The sequence below is a fragment of the Synchiropus splendidus genome, chromosome 1, assembly GCF_027744825.2.
Source record: "Synchiropus splendidus isolate RoL2022-P1 chromosome 1, RoL_Sspl_1.0, whole genome shotgun sequence".
Lineage (NCBI taxonomy): Eukaryota > Metazoa > Chordata > Actinopteri > Syngnathiformes > Callionymidae > Synchiropus > Synchiropus splendidus.
Genome location: NC_071334.1, coordinates 2578851 through 2596507, shown reverse-complemented (window position 1 = coordinate 2596507; position 17657 = coordinate 2578851). Strand labels below are relative to the sequence as shown.

At 42.7% G+C, this 17657-nt stretch overlaps 2 protein-coding genes across 4 annotated transcripts; one reads left to right on the top strand and one right to left on the bottom strand.

Moving 5' to 3' along the window:
- Positions 1-2229: 2229 nt before the first annotated feature.
- LOC128752676 (oocyte zinc finger protein XlCOF6.1-like) lies at positions 2230-6299 on the bottom strand. The gene is made up of 2 exons (XM_053854136.1): positions 6124-6299; positions 2230-3910 (listed from the first exon to the last, which is right to left on the bottom strand). Exons 1-2 carry the CDS (start codon positions 6137-6139, stop codon positions 2676-2678), a joined length of 1251 nt encoding a protein of 416 aa, XP_053710111.1. The 5' UTR covers positions 6140-6299; the 3' UTR covers positions 2230-2675.
- A 402-nt stretch (positions 6300-6701) lies between these two features.
- Positions 6702-17514, top strand: LOC128752604 (oocyte zinc finger protein XlCOF20-like). 3 transcript variants are annotated; one of them, XM_053853990.1, is made up of 5 exons: positions 6702-6893; positions 8040-8157; positions 9376-10468; positions 10789-10986; positions 14386-17514. In XM_053853990.1, exon 5 carries the CDS (start codon positions 14406-14408, stop codon positions 15690-15692), a length of 1287 nt encoding a protein of 428 aa, XP_053709965.1. In that variant the 5' UTR covers positions 6702-6893; positions 8040-8157; positions 9376-10468; positions 10789-10986; positions 14386-14405; the 3' UTR covers positions 15693-17514. The 3 variants fall into 3 exon arrangements, 2 of the variants coding, with proteins under 2 accessions (XP_053709965.1, XP_053709975.1); XM_053854000.1 differs by lacking the exon at positions 9376-10468; XR_008413683.1 differs by lacking the exons at positions 10789-10986; positions 14386-17514 and having other exon boundaries at positions 9376-10782.
- The last annotated feature ends 143 nt before the right edge of the window (positions 17515-17657 follow it).

Below are 17657 nucleotides of genomic sequence, written 5' to 3'. Positions count from 1 at the left end.
ATATCTCGGTCGGCAGCGCCACGGTTAATATGCGCGTGTTGTGTTTCCATGCCACACGTTCTGTTGAGACTTTCGATCCGCAACAGACTTGTGCGTCTCCAGAGTGAGTGTGTGTTTATGTGCGCTCTCTGCTCCAACCCCAACAGGCCTCTCCTCCCATCTCGTCCACATCGCAACAATACGGCAGCAGATCAGTCGCTCCAAGGAACCTCGCAACTCGGAAACGCTCGGGCAAAGAGGGCGAAAGTCATTCAAGCGGAAATTCATTTTATTTTATTCTAATATATCAATGAATTATTTTGATTCCAGCCAAACATATGGTCTAATGAATGAAGTAAGTATTGCTATTTACAGAGTAAATTCACAAGGAAGTAGCATAACAAAGCATTTCACTTTAAATAGTATGTAAGTAAACAAATATTTAAATAAAAAAGGCACGTATTAAATGTTTACATTTTTTCTCCTTCACCTATGGGGAGAATATTATGGAATATTGTTCCGCGTTTGATCAAAAGTTTAACTTTAACATTTGATATTTTGACGTTTATCCACCCATCTCCTATGGATAACTGGACAGGCATGTGTCCATCGAAGGAGGACCAGTCTCTTTTTTTTTTCTTCTTTGTTTTAAACCAAGTGTATGGTTTTGAATCAGACAGAACACAACGTCCCTGTTTACAGACAGTTAGCAAGAGTTGCTCGCGTCAGTGTTGAGAACCAGTCGGGCCTGGACTATTTATGATGGAAACTTTAGTGATAGTCTGAGAAGGAAAATGTCTTTTTTTAAATCCATTGACACACTATGTACAAATGGCAACAGTTCACTTGAAAGCAAAACTGTGAGTTTTTATTCATGAGATGAATTGGATTTTGCATTGATTTGACTTACCTCCCTGGGAACCATCTCTTATCGTGGAAGGGAGATCTGTGCTGCTGTGCTGTTCCTCGCAGGGTCTCCCATGGGAAGATGTACCGGGTGAGGGGAGAGACAAAGGCCAAAACAACACATCCAAGTCAGAACTAAGGATATTATCCTGGCTTTAAACAAGGATGCCTTTGGTGGTGTTGGCCGGCAGGACAGCAATGGGGAGAGGAGGACAGGATAAAGAGGGGATGAGAGTGTAAGAACACTAGCTGTAGAGATCATGACTGGAAAGGGTTGGGAGTTGTCTGATTTGATGTTGACAAGGAAACCGAATGGAAAGAAAGCAAGGCTAGAAACGATGATGTGGAAGTGACGCAGCAGTCAGACAGGCTCATTACAAGCTTGAGGCTGGACACTGCAGGAAGACTGGTGCTTCGGAAAGTAGCTGTGTCACATGGAGAAAAGAAGTGCAGTGACACAATAACCATCCCAACATTGTTGGAGGATGACAGAAGCACAGAGGTCAGACTGAGTTGCACGGCGACTTGCTGGATCTATAGAAAGCCTCTGACAGAGCTCCGAGAGAGCAACTGTGGTGCAGTTTGAGGAGGTGCAGGGCATCAGAGAAGTATGTGAGGGTTGTACTGGACACGTTAGAGGACAGGGAGACAGCAGTGAGGGGTGCTGCAGGAGTGACCAAGGACTTCAAGGTGTGAGTAGGAGTCTTGTTGAATGATGGATAAAGCCAGAAAAGAGCCTCCATGGACCAGGATGTTCAGACAATATAGACGTACTCAGTGAGAGTACAGAGGAGTTGGAGAAGAACCCGAGAAGATAACTGTATGGACAATTTATGCATATGAAAACTTCACTTGAGTATAGTTTTACAGAAACGGAAAGAAATGACAAATATATGGGTTATTTTATTTACTTCAATAACAATTTTGCAACCAAAGTATAATAGCAACAGGTGTCCTGCCAAAAATATATTATTCAAACAAATAGAAGCTGAAAGGTTTCACCATGTTTAAAAAGAACCCATGACAGTACTTTCAAAATGTGAAATTTATACTGACACATTACAAATCAGATGTGTGGTCTGTCGGACACATCCGGTGTATACTGTATTCATGAAGTACTCAAGACTTAACAACCTGCTTTGAAGAACTGCCTCTTGGGGACACTTACAAAATGAATATCCACAACTCCAGAAGAAAAAAAAAGTTTTTGGACACAATCTCAAATATTGTCATGAATAGTTCTGGAGGACAATATATATATATATATATATATATATATATATATATATATATATATATATATATATATATATATATATATATATATATATATAGTGTCTCAAAAGGTGTGGGCTGTATATATTATTATATATACAAATAAACATGCTGTTTTGTTTGGTTATTGTCTATTGATATAACACTAAACCCTTGACAGCTTCATTATATCAGGCATGAACACTGACAGGATCAAAGTCAACTAATAACAAAACTGAATAAAAAATAAATAAACCATGACAAAATCCAATTAACATTTAGTAGTCATGTGATTAGCACACAGTAGAACGCATGGCGTGTCCAAAAACTCTCTTCCACTACTGGATAACAGAAAAAAATTGCCAAAGTAAACACGTATTCTGGTGTACAACAAAATGTAACCAATTTTCAATTGAAAAACAACTAAGACTTGATGAGCAATTTCATTAAAGAACTAAGACGTCATGATTCGACTGCTTCCATAAAGCAATGAGATGCAAACATGCATTTTAAAAGTTCCATTTACTCAAACTTGATCATTGAGAAGAGATGAAAGGTTCAACGTCTGCATGATTTTTTGCATGTTTTTTCAGTTGGTGTAACCAAGAAAAGCACATGCCACACTCAGAGCAGATGAATGGCTTTTCTCCAGTGTGGGTTCTGAGGTGACTTCTCAGGCTGCCTTTCTGAGAAAAACATTTACCACACTGAGAGCAGCTGAAAGGTTTTTCCCCAGTGTGCGTTCTCATGTGTAATTCCAGTTTTTGTTTGCAAGTAAAACACATGCCACACTGAGAGCAGCTGAACGGCTTTTCTCCAGTGTGAATCCTCATATGGAGCTTAAGATGATCGCTCCGCGTGAAACGCTTGCCACACTCAGAGCAGATGAAAGGTTTTTTTCCACTGTGGGTTCTCATGTGGGAGTTCAAATAAACATTGCTTTTAAAACTCTTACCACACTGAGCGCAACTGAACGGTGTTTCGCCAGAGTGATTTCTCATGTGTATTTCCAGTTGTTGTATCCAAGGAAAGCACTTGCCACATTGAGAGCAGATGAAGGGTTTCTCTCCAGTATGAATTCTCATGTGGACCTTCAGGTTTCCTTTCGTCGTAAAACATTTACCACAATGAGAGCAGCTGAAAGGTTTTTCTCCTGTGTGTATCCTCATGTGCGTGGTCAGATTTACCCTGTATTCAAAACATTTCCCACAAACAGAACAACCAAAAGATTTTCTACGGCAGGCTTTTATGTGCTTTGTAAGTTTAGCCTTTGAAAAATATTTCCTCCCACATTCAGTGCAGTTGAGCGATTTGTGATCACCATCGTTGGCCTTCTCAATGATATGGTCTCTTGATTTTTTCACAGAGTTTGATCGAGACCGAGAGTTACTGGTCTCTCCCCAGTCTTCACTGTCATCGGTGTCTGATTCAGAAGACGGGGAACTCTGTTGGTCAGGCTGGTCCGGTGAATCCAAGTCGCTGGCTGGTTCTGCCACAGTTCCTCCACAGTTGTCTCCTTCAGCCTCTGTTTTTATTTGTTCAGTCAAGATGCTGGTTGCTTCATGATCATCGTCATTGTCATCTTCCCCCTTCACACCCGCAGGAGTGAGGGAGATCTGGGTGGCCTCTTCTTTGATTTGGTCTAGATCTTCTTCTTCTGGTTCTTCTTTAATGAGAGGAGGTTCTTGTCCCTCCTGATCCAGACTGGAGCTGCACTCCTGCTGCTCAGTAGCATCTTCTTCTTCTTTCATCACCAGCAGCTGCTGGACACCTGCAGGGACACACACGCCTCAGTCACTCAACAATTCAAATATTTATGAATCATTGTCGATATTGTCTGTTATTGTGGATGACCTGACAAAATATATGGGTACACAACAATAGATTAAGCTCTCGCTTATCCGGGACCGAGTCACAGAGGCAACAGTCTGTGCAGGGATGCCCAGACTTCCCTGTCTCCACACACCTCCACCAGCTCTTCTGGGGGGACCGCGAGGTGTTCCATAGCCACATAAGAGACCTAGTCTCTCCAACCCGTCCTAGATCTTCCCCGGGTCCTCCTCTCCAGGGAGGCATCCGAAACACACGGCAGAGCCATCTCAGCTGACTCCCTTCCATGTGGAAGAGCAGATGCATTCAGTTTACACTGAAAAGGAAATTACGACTCAAGCTTCTTAACTGAGCCAGACTGGCGACATTATGGTCTGGTCCCCGTTTCCTCTTGGTAATGAAGAAGTCTGGAATAAATAAAACCACTGTTATAAATACCTGAAGAGTATATCCAGGTTAACCAACTGCCCTGATGTTGTTATTCTAGTCAGTCACCAAAATGAATCGTTGACAGGGCTCATAAAATTATGGCAACATCCATAGGTGACAGAATGTGGTTACTCACTGTTGAGTCATTTACAGCAATACAGATTTTTTTTTTTGGATTCAGTTCGTTGATGGATGGCAGTCCTGTTTTCATAACAATGAACTTTTAATTTCATACCAAAAACTGTATTTTTTCAGTCTACTGTATTACACAGTACATTTTTTACTATTTTGATGAAGAAAATGGTGAAGTGTGAAGACTGAGTCTGTGTGAGTTTCTCCGTGTTGTGAATTACTCTCAGTAATTTGCTTCTCAGTTTCGGGAAAACAGAGCCGGGACATGAGTGGAGAACATTGTTGTATATTCTGAGCCAGAAGACGTGGAAGCTGATCATTTCAGCCTCTACACAGAGAAGTTGACCAAGGAAAAGGCGGGATGTAAAGAGGAATTTAAGATCGACTCGCCCAGAACTGTATTTACCTTCTGCCAGCAGGATTTTGGGGATAAATTGTCTCAGTGATTGAGAGCCTGGGTCCTGAGTCCTCTGCTCTGATGCAGCGCAACAAAACCCAGCAGCAACTGGATGATAAATGGCCCACATGCAGCTAACTCCATCGCACTTCTACACCCCAAGGACGACCTTCCACTACATTGTCGGTGTTAAATCCAGAGTCTCCAACCTCAGGTGCACACATGTTAGCATCATGTCGGTGGATCCAGCGACGGGTCCTTGTTCTACATTTGACTCAAGATCTTGTTTGGTTCGGGTTGGAAATAGAGGTTTGGCTCAAAATAACACCATAATACCTTCTTGAAACCTTCAACGGATGCAAAGAAGGCGGTGGGTGGGTGGACTCTGTGTTTTCTATTGGCTCATCTTACAGGAGTATGAACATTCTTAACATCCCATCTTGGAATAATAATGCCGTCTTCAGCAGATTTTCAGATCAGGAGCCAACAAGGGCTGTGCTCCTCTAAAAGACGTGATTCTAAAGAAGCACACAACACTCAGTGCTTCGAAGATTCCACGCCTCACGAGGAGGTTGGGTTAAACTCACTTAAGCTTCAAACTGTGAGGAGAAGACACAGCAAGGTCTTTATTTTGGGGTGAGGGGTTGAAGGTGTCGTTCCACTCTGTGGGTGGTCCTTTGACAACAGGATTTTTTGGTTTTATGAAATAATATTCACATGACAGCACCATTGAAGCTCTTGCAACAAATGACTCTGATCAGTATTAAACTTTTTTTTTTAATTTTAATACTAATATAGTTTCTACTTCACTAATGATATTTATCCTGCTGACGATCGCCCAAAGCTCCATCAACTACAGGATTTCAGAATCAGAAAACAGTGTTGCGCCAGGAGAGTGGTTTTATTTCAGAATGTTTAATACGAAGCAGAGGCCAAAACTAGACTTGGTCCACACAATGCAAAGTTAAGTGAAGAGCTGACGACGGTATTTGGTCAACCTCAGTCCATCTATAAACCAAGTGTCAACCAAGTGTTTTGCTATTTAATAGGCATATACACCCACATGCCGCTGTTCTAATTTTTTGTATTTGCTTATTCTTGATGTGACGATTTATCAGACAAGTTCAGGTTACGTCAGCAATGACATACTCGTCTGTCTGTATGAAGCAAACGCACCACAGTGAGCGTGTGTTTACCTTTCTCGGTCTCCATCTCTCTTCCGTCTTGCTCGCCGAACAGCGGAATGAATGGCGACAACTCGCCAGCAGAAGATCGCCAATGACTTGGAAGCCTTCCAGCTCAGAAGAACTCATTCCTCAACCGGAGGATCCCCGGACGAAAGAGCACAAGTTCGTTTCCGTTGTTCTGGGAGAAGAACATGGCGGCGAGGGCGGAGTCGAGCGCGCTCGCTCACATCCGGGTCGCACATCCGGAAACGAAAGCTTTTGATGGTAACTCTTGGAATAATGGAATAATAGACAAATATACCTGTCTATCATTAGAATTAGGAACCCACCGCTGAAAATAATCTACCAGTCTAAAGAATCTGGGCTCGCTACCGTAAAAACGGCCAAGCAAATATTCTTCTGCTCCAAAAACTAAATTTTATGCCATTAAATTCTGAGAAAAATAAAGTCCAAAATAACAACAAACTCAACTGCAGTGATGGTCAATTGATGTACACGATGGGACCCTAGAGGTGGCAGCGGAACCTTGGTGCGTGCAACTGTTTTCGGTCGGATCATGTAGAGTGTGGCTTTCCGCCCATGTTTCGACTTTTGAGACGCTTGTGACCGTCCGTCACGTCTATTCGGTGTCGTTAGGGCCACGGCGGATTTCGTTCTCAGATATTGTGCAGGTGAAACGTTTTCGCTCGCTATGCCATGGTTAAATAGGCACCGCAGGAGCGGCCCGTTGGCCGGACTGTTCTTCAGATGTTTCCACGCTCGCTGCATGGACCTCTTCGGTGAGTAGGAATGGAATTTATAAATAAGTATCAGAGTGAGCCATAGGCCGCGTGGATGGTGCATTGGATAAGCAGATAATTCTCAAGGAAATAAAACCCCGGACGGGAAACAGCTGAGTTTTACAAAGCGTGGAGCGACATCCAGGAATTGTTTGATCATAAATTCAGAGAAATGCTGTTGTCCTCAAGTGAAGTCATTCACAGTGTAAGAACAAGTTCCATACACAACGAGGGAGGAGAGCTACTGGGGACTGTCCCAGGAACTTTCACCCGGAGGCCTCAGACCGAACTTGGTGCCATCATACAGTGATATGTTTTTGTGCAATGACAATAAAGAAAGTCCGAGTCTAAGTCTTATCCCCCTCCGAACCAAGAAAAGGGCATTTTCCCCAAAATTGACTATTGATTTAGAGTTGCATTATTATTCATTTAAATCTAATGAGCCTGTGAAGGTCATAGTAATAGTGTTGGTATGAAACCGTGAACGTACAAAGAAAAACTAGTGGTCACGTGCAGTTACGAACAATCTTGACCCCAGCGAATTGCCCTGTTCGACCAAGTGTATTTGTTGACTTGTGCGTCTGGATTCTCTCGCACACTTTGGTTGAACAATGGGTAAATAGCAACCCACTGACAATATGGCGTTTTTATTAGGAGGAGGTCCAGTCTTCCCAACTCGATGAAGCATGGTGCTCACCCCAGGCATTGCTCCCAGAAGACTTCAGTCAACACCACTGCTTGATTCACAGCACAGAGTTGTGCCTGGGAAAGTTATGCAGCAGGGAAGAGCAGGTCCCTCTTTAGAGACTGATTCAATACAGGTCGACAACACATTTTACATGGACACTGTGGACCGTTGATTATTTTGGGAAAACCCGTCATTGATGTGGAGAGCAGGGAACCAATGAGCGTTTGTTGTTGTCACACAGGAGAAAGAAACCTTTCGTTGTCACAACTCATCGACTTGGAATTGAAACATGTACATTAACAGCTTTGATGGGAGAAAGATGGAATAAGGAAACCAATATAACCAAACAGAGGAGACAGAATCAACCAGCGGGGGGCAGCAATGGGCCAAACAGTGTCGTGTCTGTCTCACAGAAGAAGCTGAATATTTAATCTCTTCCTTGTTCTTTGATCATTCAGGCTTCTTGGGCTGATAACCGACGATCATCTGCTGCCGAGTTTCCACCACATCTTCCTCTGCTGTGAAGGAGAGACAGAGGGAAGAGGATCCTGCTGCAGATGGAGACCCGCAGAGCAGGTGCACACACACACACACACACGAGCGGTTCATGTCAATTGTGTGTCAAAAGTACATGTCTTCAAACAGAAAATACTAGACTTGTTTTGGCTCATGGTTATCTGGCCATTTTTGTTCGTTGAATTCAGATTTTTTATTTTTTTTATTAGAATGCAAATGAGATTGAATATCTTCATCTACTGACATGTGGAGAGCTGGAATTGAAGCATGAGAATCTTATGGATTTACAAAGTAAAGTCTGAAATTTGACATTGTAAAAGAGAAAAAGCAATGAAATCACTGAAAGAATCAACTGTAATGTGTCTCTTGTGACAACAACCTGTCCAGGTCTATTCATCATCACTTGAAACTTGGAGCAAAGGTCTGTGTATAAGTTGCAATATCACAGCAGCATAATCGAGCACGTTCCTGAGGTTGCAGGTTACTGTGCTTTTGAACCACCTCCTGATATATTAGGGTGTATATTATATATATTATATATATATAACTTTTCTCATTCATGGAAAAAGTGCCGCAGAGCTGATATAGTAGACAGTGCTTTAAACGGAATCTTGAACGATGCCTCACATTTATTCAGCTATTTTCACGAAAGTGCTTGGCAGTCATGTCAGAAAGAGGTTCAGAGTCAGAGTTATTTTTTATTTTTTTTTTTTCACCATCATCACCTGCAACCATCAAAATAGCAAAGACCCTCCTCACACAGGCTTCTAGATTGCAGTATACACACCAGTTTTGCATGAACATGAATAGTACAGGGAACACCTGGCTATGTGTGGACAGCAATGGAGGTGATCAAACAAAGAGCCAGCATGAGGGACATGGCTCGGACAGTCTTCATTATATGTTGCTGTTTCTGAATCGTTTGTGACACAACGCTCTGCTGCTGTGGAGGAGTCTCACCATTCGAGTCACACTGACACGAGTGCATGCAATGCTCCCATATTTGTTTTCTTGTATGTACATTTCTTCATGTCTCCCTCTTCTGTCATTTTCACGTCTGCTTCCTCTGCTGGGCGGCGTAAGTGCATTGTCACAGAGGATTACCGTCGTTTACAAGAGAATTAACTCGGAAGAAAACCCGCAATCATTTTTTGTTTTTGCATGTTTTGATTAAATAAGGACTTCTCTCACCCCAGTTCTAGTGTCTGTACAAAGCCATGTGTCATCCACTGCAACACCGTCAAGAGATTCTTCAGTGACTCAAGTGTGTCCCTGCAGGTGTCCAGCAGCGGCTGCTGCTGACGAAGGATGAAGATGCGACTGAGCAGTCGGAGTGTAGCTCCAGTCTTCATCAGGAGAAACAAGAACCTCAAGCAGAAATAGTAGAAGGAGATATGCTCCAGTTCTCCCTCACTCCTGTCAATGTGAAGAGTGAAGATGCTGAGGAAACCAGCAGCTGGACTCAACAGATAAAAACAGAAGCTGATGGAGACACCTCACCTCCACGACAATCAGAGGTCACCGTGTTCCGAATATGACAGTGAGGACTGGAGTGAAACCAGCAACTATCAGTCCTATTCCAACTCCATGGAAACGCACATAGTTCATGTCATTGAGAAGAAAACTGATGCTAACCGCGAATCACTGACCTGCTCTGGATGTGGGAGGAAATATTCTTCAGTCGCGAGACTGATTAAACACGAAAAATCCTGATTTGGACCTTTGACTTGTTCAGTTTATGGAAAATGTTTCGAAAAGAACGAGAACCTGATAGATCACATGAGAGTTCACGCTGGAGAAAAACCTTACATCTGCTCTCAGTGTGCCAAATGGTTTACTTCAAAAGGGAACCCGAGGAAACACATGAGAATTCACACTGGTGAAAAACCTTACATCTGCTCTCAGTGTGGTAATCATTTCACCTGAAGGAGCACATGAAAGTTCACACTGGAGAAAGACCTTTCGACTGTTCCGAATGTGATAAATCTTTTACGGGGAGAGACAGACTGGAGAGACACCAAAGAGTTCACACTGGACAGAAGGCTTTCGTCTGCTCTCAGTGTGGTAGCTGTTTCAAGTGGACTTATCAACTGAAGACGCACATGGAGATTCACACAGGGGAGAAATCTGACTCTGGAGTTAGCTGATATGAAAGTTTGCAAGATGACACTGACCTGGCACCTTTTTAATTCTGTGGGGGAAATGATTTTCTTCACCAAGTTCTGCCGAGTGACTCATGAGAATCTCCTCTGCCTATTCAACCTTCTCCAGCTCATGTGGAAGATGATCCAGTCACTCGGAACAGCTTTGTGTTTGGACACTCTTCTACTCCTTCTGCCCCTGCCTCGCTATCTGATCTCATCTTCAGACGGTACTTATCCTTAGGTCCTCTGCATCCCTGTCATTGCCTCCCCACCAGCTTCACCACTATGGGAGACTGAGCTGTCAGCCGCTGTGACGACTGCAGATTGCCCAACAATCTTTTAAATGAAAACTCCAAATCCCTCTGTTTGGAGCCAGGCCTTCAGCTTGGATGCCCCAGACGACTGAACATTGGCCTTCACTGACATGTCCCGCGTCTAGACAGCGTCAAGAAATGTGGTTTTCTTGTGTGATTCGAAGACTCGTACCAATTATTTGTCAAATCATTTTTCTGATTTTCACATTACTATATTTATTTTTATTTTACAGCAGGAGTCCGGTAGAGCCACAAAAAACTATCTCTTCTCCACGTGGTCTCTGTCCTCGTCTGATTGGTCCTCAGCCATTGACACCAGTCCCGGTCGCTGACTCCCTCCTAACTATGGCAACGATCGCAAGGTGTGGCCCCCTCCTCTGGACCCAGGTGGCTCTTATCAGGACCAGCTCCTTCCAGCTCTGGAGAAGATGGTACTTTCCAGCCTCCTCCGTCTGATCTTGGACCCTTGAATGAGATCCATGTCTGCTCAAGTTCCAAGCCTTAAAACAGCCTTTTGTAGGAGTGAATGTCGAGTGTCTGCTGCAGGTGGCTGTTCCTCTATGTGTGTGGCCGCTGCATGTGGGAGGGGTTGCCGAGTGAGTGAGGTCTCTCCAGAAGTGAAGAGGTGCCCGGTGCGTGTCCAGCTCTGAATGTGCGCTTCTGTGCAGTTTGGCTGTGACAAAGTCATAAACCAAGTCACGCTCTGTCCCAGACTGGCCTCATCCCTGTCCCAGCTCCAGCCCACAACAGGACATCAAACCCTGGAGTGAGCGCTCCAGCACCTCCCCTGTGACACTCTACCTCAATATGAAGAAGAAACAGCCAGTAAATGGAGCTAACGGGACACGTCTGCATACAGAGGCTGCGTTATACACAATAACAAAGCGCCTCGTGGGTCAGCAGATCGGTCCACGCACGCTATGGTTTGCATTCGAGTTCTGGATTTTTGTTCAAAATCAGAAGCAAACAATTTCTAAATTTTTGTTTGAACTCTGATTTGTTCGAATTCCGGGACGTTAGAAAAACCGAGGTACCACTGTACTTATTATAATAAGATATCGATATAAATATACATTTATATATGGTTGATTCTCCTGTAATCACGTAACAACCCCACGATTCTTTTTATGTTTTGTATCTGAACAGCTCGATGGCAAACTTAAATTCTCCAGAAAAAGGAAAGTAAAATTTAAAAAAAAATTAAAGAGGTAATAAATGATAAAAATAAACTCAAGTAGTCAATAGCGGTTTTGCCCTCATCGATAAGCCCTGTCGGAGCCTCGGGTCCCAGAACCAAAACCTGTGATCAAGCCTCTTTCGGTTACTACAGCACCTTTTCGCCTGTACATTGATTGACAGTTTATGTTTAGATTTGGAATTTAGTATATGTTAATGGTGTAAATAAGCCCATAGCAATAAACCAATGGCAACATTTCACTCACCACAAGGGGAATAACTCGCAAGGGAATATGCTCGCATGGTGTTTTTACAGTTGTTGCTGAACTTGTACTAACCAGGGAAATCGTCATGATCATCTTCTATGAAGCCAAAAAAACAACTAAGATGAACGCACCCGTTATTCCACAAGAGGGCGCCATCCGCCCCAGAGCTTTGCCCATCCATTGTTGTTTACGAATCTGTTGAGGGTATTATTGAAAGTTCATGTATTTATACACTGTATCAGTTCAGAGTGAATTTAAAAAAATTCTTCATTAGTTTTGCACACAGATGAATGTTTTCCACAGGTTCCTTCTCTCTAGTTCATATTTGATTTTATAGTTTCCCAGTCTATCAAGCGTCATTTCCGGCCGTGAACCGGATGTGTGTGTCGCCATTTTTTCTCCCGTCACAGGGAAGCGGTCCTCCTTTTTCTTTCTTTGTGCGTGGATCCTGCTGTAGATTCTTGCGGGAGATGGAGACCGAGAGTCCAGGTACACTCGAGCACGCGCGTTCGAATCGGTTTCGAATCCGCACGCGGCCCGACGAACGAGAAATACACCGACGTTGCTTTTCGCTGCAACGTTGCACAACTGTAAACAACTCGAGTTGTGCTTTAAATACTGATGCAGCTGTTTACATTCTACTTTTTTTTGTTTGTACCTTGCAATTTGACTTTTTCTGTTTTTTTAATTGGAAGGGAAACGGTTGTATCATATCACGCGTCAATATTAAGTGTTGAAATAGTAGGTTGAAAAAAACCATCCCAGAACTATAACGTAAATACCACTGCGACTCGCATGTTGTGATGGTGTGTTGAGCTGATGTGTGGAACAACCACGCTGCCTGGCTCTATATCTGGCAGTTTCAACTAATAACCAATGATTCCAAGACTACAGTATTTCTACAACCCTGTTTATCAGGTGCCAAGTCCGAGCTGCTGCTGCTGCTGCTGCTTCTGTTTCAGTATTTTAGTTCAACAAATCTCAGGCCATTGCAAATCTGGCATCATCTGGAATCAAGTTACATGGCATAGCAAAAGAATCACCACTTTAGTCACCTGTTAGATTTGTATATATAAAATGACGTATAATAGAAAGATATTTTATGAGCTGTATTGAAGGGACGGGTGGTATGAATCAAATCTAAAACACTGTGAACCATTTTATACCATGATATTCCACACTATTGCCATCCATAGAGTTTGTCTCCAACATCAACCAAGAATGTGCTTGTTTAAATCTAATGGTGTCGAGAATGGCAACTTGATGTCTCACATCTCTTAGAACCTGTAGTGTTACAGATGTTATTCTGCTGGTTTTGTTTTTGGCTTAAATTGACTGTCAGATGCTGAGTGCGATGAGTTGTGTTGGTAGCTTTGTGGTAGCAACAGACGTGGCAAAGATGTTGTGTTCATATATCCAGTGAGATCGACATCTGTTTGGAGGAATGTCTTCAAGGCGGGGAGTGTTTTTGCCAACAAATGCGACCTTGACTCAGAGTCTCGGTGTTCTCAAATGTCAGAATTAAGAGCTTATGTTATTCATGTGCGCTGTATAGTCCAGACATTACCTTGTTAGCCATGTTTTGGGTCTAATGCTGTGCAAGTGGTCATGAGATAGAGTTCGGATGAAAGATGCTGAGGACAGGAGTGAGACCTGCCATGATATGAAGTGGGGTTTAGAGACAGTAGCTCTGACTGGGCCTCAATGTGGTATTGTGTTCTGATCATAACTGTGGGCAACAGGATCTTGCTTGAGTCATAAAATAGCAATTTTTGGGCAGTGAGAATCAATCCATTAATTCCCTTCATAAAAAAAAAACAGGCAAAATTCCAGGCAACCCATTGCACAAGGAACAAAATTTCATTCTCACGTGGTGCTGTTGTCATGTGTCCGACTCTCATCCGTTCAGGCCCATGGTGACACCATGGCAGCGGTGTTTGGCCAACTTATGGGAACCTTGTCAGAATCACAATGTATTTTATGGTAGTATATAGGATCCCCATTATACTGTGGGTTTCTTTGTATACATGGAATGAAAACTCAGTACGTCTTTCTAGTTATATATTGACTGATTTTGGTGACACTTAATAGGCTTTCATGGTCACTTGGCGATGTTGCAATACAAAGAGTTGAATGTTTCGATGTAATTGTTAATGTTACTGTGTTTTTTTAAGACTCAGATAGTGTTTATACGAAGTTTACTGTATTATTGTTAGCATTTTTAATGCATAAAATTTGCAGCTTTGAGTATCAATACTGATTCTCAGGTACCGGTTCTTTTTGCACCATTGGGTCAGATGTGAAATGTACTCAACCCTAGCTACACCATCAGCATGGCACGACAAATAGTGTGTTTGTTGAGTGACTGAGGTGTGTGTGTCCCTGCAGGTGTCCAGCAGCTGCTGGTGATGAAAGAAGAAGAAGATGCTACTGAGCAGCAGGAGTGCAGCTCCAGTCTGGATCAGGAGGGACAAGAACCTCCTCTCATTAAAGAAGAACCAGAAGAAGAAGATCTAGACCAAATCAAAGAAGAGGCCACCCAGTTCTCCCTCACTCCTGTCCAGGTGAAGAGTGAAGATGATGGAGCAACCAGCAGCTGGACACGGCACATGAAAATGGATATAAACTATGCAAAAGAAGAAGACGTCAACCAGTCCTCTGTCACTCCTGTCGAGGTGAAGACTGAGTCTGATGAAGTAGCGAGCAACTGGACTCAAGAGATAAAAACTGAAGCAGATGGAGACACTTATGGAGGAGCAGAACCAGCCAGCAGCTTGGATACACAACTCCGCGGCGACCACGAGAAGTCACTCTCATCTGAATATGACACAGACGATAGTGAGGACTTGAGTGACTCCAGCAGCACTCAATCGGGTTTAAACTCTTTGGAGAATCAGAAAGCCCATGCCAGCGAGAGGAAGCTTGATGACAAGTCCCGGACCTGCCTTGGGTGTGGGAAGAAGTGTTCCACAATCTCTGGGGTGATGCAACACGTAAGAGTCTGCAGTGGCGAGTCTTTGACTTGTTCCGTTTGTGGAAAATATTTTCCTAGAAAGCAGAATCTGAAGATTCACATGAGAGTGCACACGAGGGAAAAGCCTTTCAGCTGCTCTCTGTGTGGCAAGTGCTTCACGCAGAGTGGACCACTGAAGCTACACATGAGCGTTCACACTGGTGTAAAACCTTTCGGCTGCACTTTGTGTGGCAAGTCTTTTACCCGGAGTATCCGCCTCAAGGTACACATGAGAGTTCACACTGGAGAAAAACCTTATATCTGCTCTCTGTGTGGTAAGCGTTTCACCCGGAATGAGCGCCTGAAGGCACACATGCGCGTACATACTGAAGAAAAGTCTTTCAGCTGCTCCCAGTGTGACAAGCGTTATAAGTGGCCTACCCAACTGAAGAGTCACATGAAAAGTCACACTGGAGAAAAACCCTATCGCTGCTCTCAGTGCGATAAATGTTACACACGGAAAGATCTGTTGACAGTTCACATGAGAGTTCACACCGGAGAGAAACCTTTCGTGTGCTCTCTTTGTGGCAAAAGCTTTGCACGGAGCATGAATTTGGCCAACCACCAGAGATTTCACACCAGAGTAACGCCTTTTGTCTGTTCTCACTGCGGTCAGGGTTTTATATGGAGAGGCCAACTGAAGATTCACATGAAAATTCACAGTGGAGAAAAGCCAGAGTGAATTTGTGTTTGGATTTGTTTTAATCCACCCTGAAGTTGGGAACTGAGCCAGATAAAAAGTACATATTTACATACCCTGGATCATGATGGTTTTCCATGTTTTAAGACTTGAGAATGAACGATACGTCACCATAACAGACACTGAAGTATGAAGAGCTTTGTTCACACATATAAGGGTGATTTTGAGTTTGACTTCCTGATGTCAGGAAAGAAACCTGGGTCATATAACCCACTCCAAGGATCATGGAACTGATGATGTGCTGCACTACCTGGATCTGAACTTGTGCGGAACTGCTGTTATGAAATGAAAGACAAGGGGTCACATGGTTTCCGGTCCAGGCGTTTAAATATTGAAACAAACATACTGAGATGACACATGAGTATGTTTTGTTTTCACGTGCAAGGTACGTTTATGCTGCTATAAACGCTTCTCAGATTTGTGTTTTGGACTGAAACCTAATGTCACGACATGTCTGCCATTTTTCATCACCACTTTTTACTTCCTAATAAAGTGTTTTCACCAAGGTAGGAGTTTTTTAACGTTAACTAAATATAACACAACTCATTTTTTTTATTTTGCTGTGAAGCTGCTAAGTGTGAGACTCAATTACTGGGTAGTTTAAAGTTGAATTCCAGGCCTGTTACATCAGAAAAATGTGTAATAGATGACTGAAAAATGGATCCAAATAATGGATATTAGTTATTACGTTTCTGAAATGATGAAGATCAAGGTGATGAATGAGATTGCGATGGAAAATTTGAGTTAAAAAATTTAGAAAAATGTCTTTTAAACAGATCCCTATCCTGATATGAACAGATTCTACTTCGCTCTGAACGTGGCTGTTTTCAGAACAGGTTTGCGTGCCAGGAAGGAGAGTCAAATTTAGTTTGATATCATCCATTGACCTTGCGTTTTCCACTGTGGTTCTCATTCGCTACATGTCACCTTGGTGGAATGGCAAAGAAGAAGAACACTGGAGATGGTTTTTATCTTTAGTTGAGTTCCCATGTACCAAACACCGTCTAGTCCACTTTATCATGGGTCTATACCCACTCAATTGGACCATGCCACACATTTATTTAGCGGTGTAACACTGACACATAAATATAACTCCAAGGAAACATACACTGTTCTCAACAAAAGCTATTTTAATTAAAGTTGCTTCACAACAGGTTCTTTAGAGAAGGGGTTCTTAACCTTTTTGCTCTCAGGGCCCACCTTCCCTGAAGTAGCATTCTGATTCATGACTCTTGATTTCATTTGTGATCAATAACCATGTTTAATATACTTACACAACAAACCAAAACCTTGTAAAATGACTTGAAACCATGTGATCATTGCAAATATATTTATTTGTCATCAAAATGTCCAACCAGCAGCAGAAGCAGGTGCAAGTCATGTTCATCAAATTTACAAAAGAAAAAAAAAAGCAAACTCAAAATTGGAAAAACGGAATAAAATTCTGAATAAAATGTAATATAACCTTGTCTAAATATTATAAAATGAAAATAATGTATTTTACTTAAACTCCAAAGACTAAGTGAAGTGTAAATGAATTAATTTTCAGTACTGCGTGGACGAGTGCTTTCATGAACAGTTTTTACTGTTGGGAGGGTGCCATCAGTTTCCTCATCGTTTTTTCTTTTCAATAACTTCCACTACTAACTATCACAGATTTGCAGCTGTCAAGTCAGTTCAGTGACACACTACTGCCACCATACGTGGATCATGTGTATAACAAAAAATAAAACTGAGCGTCTTGCGGCCTTCACCGCCCAAAGGTGTAAAACAAAAAAAGAAAACTTCTAGCAGCCCTCTAGGGGGCGCTCGCCCTGTGGTTAAGAAGAGGTAACTTATTAAATAATTTGATGAGTGACTAAACCTGTCGTCCGTGGTCAGTCTGTCCCGACGCTCCCAGAACTTTTAACAGGCGCGTCTCTTTCAGGATCTCTTTTCCCGGTGCAC